The following is a 13,076-nucleotide window of genomic DNA, read 5'->3' as shown; positions in this document are numbered from 1 at the left end:
CCTTGTGAAGAAATGATAGAATATTTCTTCTATGGAATCTTTGAGCCATGCAAACATCTAACCCATAGTGGGAAAAAGATATGGCCTTCAAAGTACATTATAAAAAGGAAAAAAAGTATTAAGTGGCCCTTAAAAAAAAATCCCAGTGTAGGAAAACCTGTGTTTTTCTGCTCCCAGCAGCACATGTTTAGGAAGAGCTGGTTTAATCAAGCCAAGACTATCTTTTTCTAGCCATAGCCAGCACACTCCCAGAATCCATGAATCAATCAAAGGTTATTTTCCAGAGCAGACTTAGAACTCAATTCAAATGTGTTCCTTCAGGGTTGCTGGGAATGACACAGAAGCAGGTGATTAGTCTTTGGAAGCCCAAGGAGGACACAAAAACGGCTAAGCAAGGGCAAGTGGCCTTTGCAAAGGGGAGCCTGGGGCAGCAGCCAGTCACCGCAGACAAAGCAGCTTTCAACTGCATGCTTCAGGGCCAGGCTTGCTGGTACCCCTCCCCTGGGAAGCCAGGTGTGAGGTCACCACATATGGGTAGCGTGAAGTCCGTGTGTTTCCTTTTTTTGTTTTCCCAGCCTTAAAAAGAATAAAAAAAAAAAAAAAAAAAAAAAAAACCCAGCCCAAATTGTGGGATGAGTGGTTTTCTGTTTTTTTTTTCCCCAAGCCATGGTTCCTTTCTGCCCCTTCGGCAGCCCTTCTTTGTTGCTGTGGTCCCAGCAAGACGCTAGGTGGCACGGGGGAGCATTCAGACACAAGAGCATCAACACTAACCTGAGAAGTAGCTGCAGGTGAACTAGTTTCCTTACCACTCACTGCTGCCCTCTCACTGGCTGCAGCTTCCGGCACTTCTGCCTTCTGCACATTCGAATCCTCAGAACCAGGAGGCCCTATGTGTCCCAGACCTTCGCTCCCTGGGGTGGAAGGTGGGTTGGTGGTGGTTTTCCGGGTTTGGCCTTTATACCAACTAGGGTAAAACAAGGGATCCGCAGTGTCCGTTGCTGCAGGGACTGGAGTTTCAGACTCTGTGGTCTGCTGAGAGCCAGTGGGCACCACCTCCCCCTTAATCGGGACAGATACATTCAAAAGTAAAAAAAAGAAGAAGAAGAAGAGGAAGAAGAAGAAGAAGAAAAAGCAGTTGGTTTTAGTTCCCTTTGGGTTTGAAAACTGAGCTCTCTGTGCACTGCCTGATTTAGCATGTGGTTTAGCGCATCCCACCCCTCTGCAGGCAGTAAAGGAGGGTCAGCGCTGCCAGCGCCCCTCCATCTGGGAACCTACACGTGCCCCCTCTTCTCTGCTGGGCTTGTCCCTCACTAGATGGTAGCCTGGGCAGACAGACAGCAGATGCCTAAAATGAAGTTTGCTTCTAAAACATCTGATAGAGCAAAAAGGTCAAACTCGTGGCCACAATTACTTTTTTTGACATTCTAAATGGGCTCCCCAAACCTCTTTTCTAAAATCCCAAATTGATCTTATTGATCAAATCCAATTCTCATTTGGTTAGCACAGCTCGAACCCAGCACAATCGGTACACCCAGAATGTCAAGATTCTAGGAACCATAAATAGTATTTCAGCCTGGTTTCCTATGGAGACCGAGCATAGAATATAATTCTCTAATTCAGGGTTTCCCCTCTGAGGTTTTGTTTCTACAGGTAATTGCATCCACTTTGAGAGCAGGTGCCAAACCAGGGCTGGTTTTTGGTGAAGCTACATTGCCCACAAAGTCCACAGGTGGAGACCTCTGCCAAAGTTGTCATGAAATCAGCACAAAGGCATGAAAACTGGGCGGTGACATCTCAAAAACTAAGAACCAGCCAGTCAGATACAGGATTTGGGATGGGTTACCTCCTAAGAAATTTGTATAATCATTAAACATAATCTCATCAAATGACAGATACACAGAAAACTAGATGCTATTTGTTCACTCCACGAAAGATACAGTTACATGTCAGGGTCAATGACAGGGACATAAACTAGCATGACTTTTATATTTACTTTCTTTATCATCTACAGAAAATTAGGATTCTGAAGGTGTGATCATTTTTATTTCTCACCTTAGATTATTTCCTACCCTCTACCCCATAGCTGTATTCAGAGAAGACCCAATCTTCATGACATTGGCAATCTAAGAACTAACATGTTACACACATACCCCTCTCCCCTACATGCAGTTTTTCCAAAGATTGCCTCAGGGTTGAGGGTGCTCTTGGTGGGAAAATTGTGTGAAACTCGGTCTCATCAACTGGTTATAACAACTCTAAACCCATTGAATAACCTAGAGGACTTTTCCCTCTGACATTGTGACTGCTCTGAATTCTTTTTGTCTTCCACATACAAACTTCTGGGCTACAGCTACCTTTTTCTTAAGGTAGAATAAATTGTTTAGGCTATTCAGCAAGGAGACACACCTGTGTGTCCTGTAGGACAGAATCGGTGAATAGTTACCTGTGTCACAGGGGCCTCTGCAACAGGTGGCAGGGCTGGAGGTGGTTCTGGAGAGGCAACCAGAAGTGCCCCTGGGGCAGCCTGGAGCTCTGAGGCCAGCTGAGAGGGCTCCAAGGCTTTCTCCGGACTTTCATCTTCTCCTGATGACTCTGTTCGAACATTTTCTACCTCTTCCACTTCTCCCTCCTCCCCTTCTCCTTCTCCTCCTCCTCCTTCTCCTTCTCCTTCTTCCCCTTCTCCTTCTTCATCTTCATCTTCTGGTAAGATAATATGTTTTTTAAATCATTATAATTACCACTGCAGCTATGAAATCAATTAATAGCCAGTACTTACAGCCCAGATTAAGGTCAGGGCTAGGAAAATCTTCTCCATCAGACACTGGACTATGGCCCAAGTATGCCATGCTGGGGCTTGTGCTTCTAGTTAAATGTGGACAGAAGAAATGTGAAGATGGGCCCAATCACCATCATCTTCCTTGTTCCCTCCCCAATACAAAGTGCAGTCCTTACTATTACCATGCACCATGCACCTGACCACTGCCATCATCCCCCCACCCTCCGCCCCCATAGCCCGGCCACATTTACACCATACCCTGTCACATCTGCAAGCTCCTGGAAGGTTGGGACTGGGACTGTCACTTACTTATGTCTGTCGAATTAAGTGGAAATGCAACTTTCTTCCCTATCTCAGAAAACATACAAAACCCTTGACTTGTTTTAATATCTTACCTCCTCTATCCAGTGAATGCTGACTTTTGCCACAGTTAATACTATCACTCTTTTCCTAACACATTGATCTTAATAGTCCCTCAGGCAATATTAAGGAGAAACAATATTAAGGAATTTTAAATAAGATTCATCCTGAAGGTTTGCTTCTAAACTTACTTCTGTACACACTGATACAACTTCATAGCATTATTAATGGTGTAGCCAAAGAGCCTTGTCATCTAGATGGGCTAGGATGAATCAAGACAATCAAAGTTTTGGTCAGCTCCAAGGTTATTTTTCTCTTTTCAATTATTTCATGAGGACAGATTTCCAGGAGGGTGATCTCTGGACCAAATGGTAGGGATACATTTATAACTCATGAAATACAGCTGGTCACATAGAGCCAGTTTTGTTTCCAGGTGTGACTTATTCTGTGACTCATTACTTTTCTTGCCCTCTAAAGTCTGATTAAGTGGATGTGCTACAATGTCTATCCAAATGTCTTCCACGTTTTATTTTTATCTCATCTTTAACCTTGCACTTGACACTTCACATCATTATGGTTAACACCCTGTGTAGGGTTGATGTTGAGACATCACCATCACCATCAATTATTAAGTATTTCACTACTCAGAGTCAAATGCCCAATAATGGCATTATAATAATAGGTGTTTTGCTGTGCAAAGCTAAATAAATACTGTCAATCAACTATACGAATTTGTAATGAAATAGAGTTTCACATTGGATTATGATCCTTGTATAATTGTCGGCATCCATTCTGGAGATGATTCTGAATCCCCCTTTCTTCTGCTGAACCCATCTGCAGCTTTCACACACCTGCAATTTTGGCCAAATGGTCACAAGAAAAACAAACCTCTGTAAAAATCAATTTCGCGTATTACTTTTTCTTCTCTATTGAGGTTGACTGTGAAGTGGTTCATGTTCTCATAACCATGTTCTATTTTCTCCATCTGAAATGCCTTCGATGCTTCAGAAATTCTGCAACAAAGACAAGTCACCACTTTCTGTCACTGTTTAATGTTTGATAGCCTTGGGTAAAAATGAAAAGTATGCATTTTTCCATAAAATGAAAATTACTTACTTTTGTAACAGGGTTTTGGCATTCTGTGAAAGCAAACAAAAGACAGGCCTACTTAAATTCTTTTCATCAAAGACTTAATTCTTTCCTCTGCTGACTCGGAAAATCTCAGAGCTTAGTTTCTAAATGCCGTGAATAACTGCTGTTTTATACCAAAACCCTCTTATATTTAAGTGATGTCATGGTCCCTTGAATATATGCTTATGAAGTTGTTTAAGCAGATGGAGATATGAACACAAAATAACCTTATGTTTTACTTGGTAAAATAAATCAAAATGAGATGTACATAAAATTACAAAAATATGATGACAACTACTTTTCCAGCACCCACCTTCTTGGTTAGTTCTATTAGGTACCAAAAGGATACTTACCTGCAGAAACACTGCCATTTCTGGCTCATCCATGAACTGGATTCCTGATTCAACCAACTTTGACACGTTTTCCAAATGATCAGAATACTTTTTGATCAAAGCACGGACATGTTCCAGTTTCTCCTCTTGGGTTCGGGTAATGACTTGGGTCATCTCATTTTTCCTCTCCTCCAGGATGCCATACAGGTAATCAAACTTCTCACAAAGTTCCTGCTTCTGTTTTCTGCAGCATTCCTGTTAGTTGGGTTAGCTCATGTTAGAAAGTGTTTGAAAGAGTGTCTATTTGGAGAAATCGCCTGGACGTTTTAGGAGATAAGAAAATTTACTTATATAGGGTATTTTTTTTCCTTGAAGCTGTCCCTTAGATATAGATTCCTATTGTGTTGATGCTTTGAAGACCTTATTTTAATATTTTTTTAAAAATGTTTTATTTATTTATTCATGAGAGACACAGAGAGAGAGGCAGAGACACAGACAGAGGGAGAGGCAGGCTCTTCGCACAGAGCACGATGTGGGATTCGGTCCCGATGTGAGATCATGCCCTGAGCCAAAGGCAGAAGCTCAACCGCTGAGCCACCCAGGTATCCTGAAGATCTCATTTTTATCAAATGTGATACTCATACAATCCAAAGTCAGCTGAATTTGCTAAATGGATCAATGATTTCTCACTATGTTCTTTATAAAATGGAGAATTTCATAGAAATTAGGAACAAGTTTTTAAAAAATTTTGTGTTGGTTAGACAGCTTATGGGTTAATATTTTGCCTTAGTGTGAGTGTGAGTATATGTGTGTGAGTGTAAGTATGTGTGTATGTGTAAGGAAAACACCATGATACTTCCTGGTTTGTATCCTTCAGTCTCTCTCTACTCCACCTGCACTGATCCTTGTCCCAGTTTCAGTCCTCCCATGGAAATTCTAAGGCTTCCCATTGGTCTCTGCATCTGGAATTTACTTCAAGCAAACTCATACACTACAGCTGAATTCATTTTCCTGGAGTACATTTCCCTGGGGTACAGTACTTTCTCTCTGACTACTCATTGCCCAAAGAATAATATTTAAGCTTCATAACTGACTTTACAGCTTCTCCATAATCTGGTACCAGCCTTCCTTCATAATATTGTACTATTCTTCATCACATACCCCATGTCCAGCAAAAACAAATCATTCACTTTCTTTGCTCATCATTTCCCCTCTGTTTAGGATGTTCCTTCCTTATTCACAGTTGCAAACTCTAAGTAATCTTAAATACATTGTTGGAACACCACCTTCTCTCATAAGATGTTTTTTGATCTCTATGACTGAATGCCATTTTTTCATTCTTCTGAAATCCCATAATAGTTATCACCAATGACATGCACCTGTATCCGCCTGGTCCTCTATTCATCCAATATCGTCTAAGATGGGGAAATACTGAATCTAGTCTTTGATTCCCCGAGAGAAAGCCTGCATGGAAAGTCAGCCTTGTGATTTGCATTGTGTGGCTGAAGCATCTCCAGCATCATCTAGCTCCCTTCTCTGAGTCCATGTTTAAATCATAATTAGCTTTTGGTTTGCCTGGCTATTGGCCTTTTGGTATCTCAAGCTCCAGTAAGCTTGATATATCTCCTTGGACCTGACCATCTCTGGGTCCGTGACCTTTACAGCTGAGAACAGACTTCGAGACACAATGATGCAATGTAGCTTTCCTGCCTGGTGGGGGCTTCTTAGGAATCCAGCCAATTTATCTGACATCTCCAACCTTTGTGACCCTTCTTACATGTTCTTTCATTTAGTAAACACTGGTCTCTTAGATGTCAAGTATCTCTTTCATCCTTTACATGAGTTCCTTAAATATCTAAAGTATAGTCTCTTTAAGGATAGAATCTGGGTCTGCCTAGGACATACATCACTTTGGACAACAGATGTTCAGTGTACATATTTGAACATGTTTTTTAAAACTGCGTTTCATTTTCCTCCAATTTCTCTACTATTTTTAGAGTAAGGGGGAAATAGGGTAACCTAAACCAAATTGTTGGTTATGAAGATACTCCACAAATGTGCAGGAAATACACACACCTTACTTCACTGCCTCCTTTGGAACACAGTCAATCCTTATCATATTTTCTGATCAATAACAATGCATGAAGGACATCCAATGATTTAACCATTTTAGTAATAATTACTAGTTAATGCTGTCATGTAGCCATCCATTCATTCATTTAGCAATCAACTCCTAAATGTGTCATTTGTGTCAAGCACTATGCAAGGCTCTGGGGACCCAACAATGAACTAAAACATAATTCTTGTTCTCAAGGAGCTCAGGTTCACCAAGAGAGAAGGACTATGGATCAATAACATAACAGCAACCTGGTAAGCTGAATAATTCAAATATGTTAGAGATTTATACCAGGTTTTATAGAAGCATGCCAGCAGGGGACATTCAAGGGGAACAGGGAGGGGTGGATGGCTCAGGAAAAGCTTCTTATGAAGTGGTGCCCAACTCTGGCCATAAAGGAAGAGCAGGAGCAGAGGAGGTATGAGGATGGGATTAAAATCCATGGAGCCTTGACAGTTGTCAGAGTAATAGGACAAGGGCCCACAAAGCATGTCCAGATGTGGAAATCACTGGGCTCGCCAAATTTGCATCCATTTCCAGCCCTTTACCTTGAGATTTGGACTATTATGAGACCTCAGAACTGGTGAAGCCTGTTAGTAGCTTCCCAATCAAACTTTCTTTCACTTTAATGCTTTCTGTTCTAAGCTCAAAGGCGACCTTGTGCCCAATGCATTCCTGAAATATGCCTCTTTGATGTTCAGAAGCTCTACTGTTTATTGCAAACATAAGGATTTGTAGCTTATTTTTCTAAAAGGAATTGTGCACTTGAAACATATATAATGAATATTGATATATGATACTGGTAGAATATTTTTGTTTCTCAAAAGTTTTCTTCTATATGATTTAGTATGTGTGAGAATATTCAAGTTCACAAAACCCAAATTATTTATAATGAGACTGATGTAAAGTCATGTGTAATGGCTAGTGTTTTATTTAGTGGTTTAAATGAAATAACCATTTTATTTTTACATTATTTTTCAATTCCAAGTATTATTTTATTTTCATTCTGGTTTTTAATGATTTGTACTATATTAATTTTAATGAAATTACTATCATTTTAATAGCAACTATTAATTACTTATTTACAGTGTAGGAAATGCTACCCCATGCAGAGTATATGTTAGATTATTATTATTATATGACTACATACTGAATAAAGCACTTATAACATCACCTGACACATTATAGGTACTACATCAGTGCTATTAAATTTAGATCCAATTTTCCTTAATTTGAATTATTTAGTTGTGGAATTTTGAAGTTGCATGAATATCAGAAGTAATCTGCTGCAAATCGATCATTTCACTCATGTGGAAACTTAAGCCCAGCAGAGTTAAATCACTTTCTCAGGCCATTCTGCCATTTATTGTTGGTGCCTGGCCTAGAGCCAAGGGCTTTGTACTCCTGGGTCAAAACTATTCCTACTATATACCCTACTATGAAATACTTGAAAGTAACTTGAAAAAAATTTTATGTGAACTACTGTAAACTGAACTTATGTCTTTAACAAATCAACTCTGCAGCAAGTAGATTTTTAAAGAAACCTCAAATTGTTTCAGAATTATATTCATTAGTTCATTCTTCAGCAAAATTCACTAATTACTATGTATTAGGCATTACAAGATCTAAAAACCTGCCAGAATTTTTCAGTGTTCATGAGAAGGGTAGAAAAATTATTGTATTTTCTAATTTCTAATACAAAAACCCTTCACTTCTTTTTTCTCTTCCTAATGTGCCTTTAGTATAATCCTATGTAAAGTATGGTAAGAGTCAGACAAATCTGTTTCTAAAATAGGAAAAATATGCTTCTTTCTTGAAATTATGAAACTAGTACTTACAGACTTTTAGAAATGAACTTAAGATGTTCAGGTTAACCTAATGTCAGATTCAAATGAGAAATACTCATTTGAAGAAATTAAATTTCTTCTATTTTTTTCATGCCCTCTGAGGTAGAAGCAATACCTGAGAGACTAAGGTGGGCACCCTTCTGTCCTTCTGGACTGCAAGACCTTCAAAGTGCTATGAAAGTCAGTTAACAATAAACACCTCAGCTTATCGACTCACCCTCTGAGGTAATTAGGGAACAGGTATATGCCATGAAAGAAAAATATGCTGTTAGAGGCCAGCTCACTAGTGATAGTGATTACTCTGAATTTCAGTACCTACTGTGCCTTTGTAAATGTGGACCTGAAATGCTTTCAACAGTGACTTTCTAGTAACCTGAAAAATGGAATGGGAAAAATGTGGACTACCACATTATCAAAATGTCTGCAGGTAGCACACTTTAAAGGATGAATGTTACCTGCAAAAGCATGATAGCAACCATCTTTATCTCTTCTCTGCAAAAACTTCCTCACCTCAAAGATTTCTTTTTGCTTTTAAGATTCTTTTTCACTTATTTCAGTTAAAAGCTTGGTAAAAAAAAAAAAGAAAGAAAGAAAGAAAAAGAAAAGGCTTCAGTAAAAGTTCTTGGCTGTGTACCTTCCCCCTACCCCACTTCTCTGAATACTAATTGAATCGAGATATATACCTCTTGACCTTCAAAGTTTATCTTTTAAAAATATTCTCCATTTTCTTTCTTTTGATATCTCCAGTCCCTGTGTCCTGTGTGTAGACACATGTGCACCTGTGTGAGTGCATTTAGCAACTGAATAACTTCCATCATAAATGCACTAGGTATGTGCCTCTAAGCATATTCTGATGCATAGCCTCCACTGCAAGGTGACCTACCTCCTGGGTCTGCCAGGACAGTTATATATATTGGCTTCTTAGAAGAACCAAATAAAAGTTGTCTGTAGTCCTTGAATAAAAATAAGATTCATCCCATCTCTGAGGTGAGCCCAGTATGGATGCAATATACCAAAAATGGGTGATTTTATAAAGGGAAAATTATGCTGTTCATATTCAAATGGTAAAATGATGACAGGTGGAATATCTGTTTCTAACCAATCTCATAGTATCTGGCTAAAAAGAAAAAAATCAAGTAATCATTTGGTCATTTCCTTAGAAGTGAGTAGGTAGCCTTTAATATTTCTCTAAAACCCATTGTTTAGCTGTTGCTTTCGTAGGAATGTTAAAACTGACACACTTTAATTTTTAACCTCATTTATATTCCAGTGGCGCTAAGATACAATTTATGCAGCTGCAAAGAGAAGCATTCCATGGGAAAAAAAAATCAACAATAGACAATCTTTTACTAAAGAGTATATAGCCCACCACTCAAAGTACCATCATTCCATTGTTTCTAATGACTGGATTTTCAGTGGCTTACCTTTTCCCCAGAGACTTATTATTCTCTGAAATGATCTTGTCATTTATTGGTTTTATTGTCTAACTTCCCTACCAGAACAAAACCTTTCTGAGAACAGGAACCTTTTCTATTTAGTTCATCACCACTTCCCAGCATTATGTGTGCAGAGTATGGCATGGAGTGTACACACAAGAAAGATAGTCTGAATGATTGAGTGAATGAATGAAATATGACTTGTATCTAAGAATATTCAGTCCTCAAAAGTTTCTATGTTCCCATAAAATAGATATGTCAGTAGATACTCCAAGCCTCTGCTTCATTCAGTACTCAAAAGAGAACAGCAAAGAACAACTATGCAACTGTAGGGAAGCCACTTAGCCTCAGGACATTTTTCTTATCTGTACAATAAGGGATGGGATTGGGTGATTGCCAGAGTCCCTTTTGACTGTACAGTTCCAAGACTCTACATCTTGAGGTAAATGTAGAGATATTGCAGTCTTCAGTCTATAAGATGTCTCTTTCCACTCCTGGTGAGTTTCAGAGTGGTCATCTACAGCATGAAGACATAAATTATATGTCCTGGCCTTGCAATGTCAATCCTAGCTTGGGAATGTGCCAGGGCTATGACAGGAAAACCTAAGATAATTGGAACCTCTGCTCTTACCATGTAAGGAACTTGCCTCTGTGCCCAAAATAGAGCTGAAGATAAGCTCTTAGCCCACCACTTGTCACTGAGCAACTGTGGCTCTACCCAGCTCATTCACATACCCTACCACATTCCTCCACCACTCATCGACACACAGGCTTGTTTGGTGCTATGGCTCTGCGTCTGGAAGTCCACACTCAGCTTCATTTGAAATACAGTACCTCAGAATTCTCTGCATTAAGCCAAATAGGGTTTTCTCCCCCAACCACCCCCAAAAGAAGGGGAAAAAAGCAGACAGCAGATTAATAATATAAATAAAGAACTATATTAAAGTAGGAAGATACTCCTGAGGAAATCAGTCAAACCTTTGCTCATAAAGCCCCAATTCCTAGCAGTTGGGAGAAGTCCCATGAGGGCAGACTCAGGTGAGAAGCTGGGTCTCCGCCAGGCTACACTAAAAAAGACAAAGGAGAATAACATGTTCTTTCCAGGTACCGGAGCTGGAGTTTGGCCCCTTTCCTGTCAGTGGGGTGCCCTTGTGCAGTGCTCAGCCAAGCAACTCTACCCCATGGCCGTGGGACTGGGGAATCCCAAATTCATGCTGTTTTCTATCATACCATGTTGCCACCCGCTTCATGTTAGCACAATTATTTTCTAATTTATGGGATCTCTAAAGCTTACTCCTGGAGTGTTTGTCCAGATCATTTAGAAGCTCCATGAGTAAACTCTAAGTCAGAGAGCCCTGCAAGCCTATCCTGACCTGAGCTCTTGGATTCAGTGAAAGCCACAAGACCATGGCGAGTTGAGCAGTTGTTTATTTTGCTCCTGTTCATGTTGGAGAGTCAACGCATTTCCCAGAAGAGTCTTCATCTACTTTTGCCAATATTTTAAGTTACCTCCAAGCTTCTTCTATAAATATATATTATCTATTTATATTAATTATAAATATAGTAAATATTTACCTATTAGATAAATAATAGGACTAATATCTTCTACCATTCATGTTCAGTTTTTCCATCTAAAGGAGGTTGCTTACCCCCACATCATAATCCACCAAGACCCTGATAGTCTTATTCTGACACCACTTAAAAGATGCTCCAGATGCTCCAGTGGTTCAAACAACTATTAGCATCATTACAGTGTGTTCTTTTCAAGCTGGCTGTGAGAATAATATGAGGTAACACACTTATCAAGCCTCTGGCATGTGCCTCTTATCCCAACTTAGTCATCACAATAACACTGTGAAGAATATATTATTAACCCCACTGTACCAGTGAGGAAGTTGAGGGACAAAGAGCTTAAGTAACTTCCCCAGGTCATATAATTAAATAACAGCTAAAATTCAAACTCTGAAACCTATTCTTTTAAAATGTTGCCTTAAAAATTCCAGCATGCTTATTAACATGGTTCTTACTATTTTTATACTTCATATTTGTAACTGCACTGACAATATCCCAAAAGCTGTTTGGATAGAATTATTGTTTTGGAAATACAATAGATTTGTTTTCAACTGCAGAATCATCGGAGGGTCTTATTAAAGTTGTCATTTTTCAGATAATGGAAAGGCTCAAGATCAAATATTTATTATTCAACTTGTAACTGTTCCCTTTAGATGTATACCCATAAAAAACAGGATTATTTCTAGGCCTACCCACCAGCCTGCCTCAGGAGGGCCAGTATTAATAGCCTACTCTCTTGGGTATCCAGTGACATAGGATAATCGCCCTCCATAAAGACTGTAAAACAGAGGTTTTGATTTCTAGGGATGAGGAAGGAAAGCGAAGCACATTTTTCTGGAAGCAGAGAGCTCCTGAGGCAGTGGACTGGTCCACTCCAACCAGCACCCCTCTTTCTGAGTCCCAGCCTGTCCCAGAACATTTCCCAGCTTGGAAAGGCAAGTAGTTCCAGACCATGCGGGGCTTGTCTAAAACAGCCTAGAAGGCCCTCCAACAACCTGCAGTCCAGAGCTCTTGGAACATCTTAGTCTGAGCCACATTCAGCCAGCAATGCTGAAAAGACTTTAGGCTTCTTTACCCACTGTCAGCCCACAGCAATGAGAAAAAAAAAAATGCCACTTCCCCTTTTGACACAGTTCAGACTCCCCTTTCATGACTGTTGTCCTCTCAAAGCCACTCAGAATCATTGGAAACTCACATCAACAGTATACGTTATTTTTTAAAAGATAAGAAGGAGTCCACAGGGTGATTTAGCAGAAGCTCAGCAGCTCTGCAGGGCTGGTCCTGGGCCAAGTGCCTGTCCAGCCCAGCCCTGCAAGACATTACATGATCGAGGACAAAATTAGACATGTACAAGGGATGGACACTCCTACCAAAGGGCAGGTGTCAGGGCCCCAAGTGGGAAGAGGTGAGGTAATTAGGGAAGGATAGTGCCCAACCAGGGACTACTCCATTTCCCATCCCTAAGGAGTTCTTCACCAATCAGAAGAGGGAATTCTTTAACAACAG

General features: G+C 39.9%; 1 protein-coding gene across 6 annotated transcripts in view; it reads right to left on the bottom strand.

Moving 5' to 3' along the window:
• Positions 1 to 13,076, bottom strand: part of TRIM55 (tripartite motif containing 55) — a 44,614-nt gene that overhangs the window by 18,256 nt on the left and 13,282 nt on the right. For 2 of the 6 annotated variants that reach the window (XM_038579417.1, XM_038579416.1), the window contains exons 5-9: positions 4,621 to 4,854; positions 4,253 to 4,275; positions 4,025 to 4,149; positions 2,444 to 2,700; positions 772 to 1,059 (exon numbers count right to left, since the gene is read on the bottom strand). In XM_038579417.1, coding sequence (XP_038435345.1) covers positions 772 to 1,059; positions 2,444 to 2,700; positions 4,025 to 4,149; positions 4,253 to 4,275; positions 4,621 to 4,854 — 927 coding nt within the window. The remainder of the gene's footprint in view (positions 1 to 771; positions 1,060 to 2,443; positions 2,701 to 4,024; positions 4,150 to 4,252; positions 4,276 to 4,620; positions 4,855 to 13,076) is intronic. The other 4 variants (XM_038579414.1, XM_038579418.1, XM_038579415.1 and 1 more) reach the window with 3 other exon arrangements.

The sequence above is a fragment of the Canis lupus genome, chromosome 29 (assembly GCF_011100685.1).
Source record: "Canis lupus familiaris isolate Mischka breed German Shepherd chromosome 29, alternate assembly UU_Cfam_GSD_1.0, whole genome shotgun sequence".
NCBI classification, from domain to species: domain Eukaryota; kingdom Metazoa; phylum Chordata; class Mammalia; order Carnivora; family Canidae; genus Canis; species Canis lupus.
This window is presented reverse-complemented; position numbering and strand designations above follow the sequence as displayed.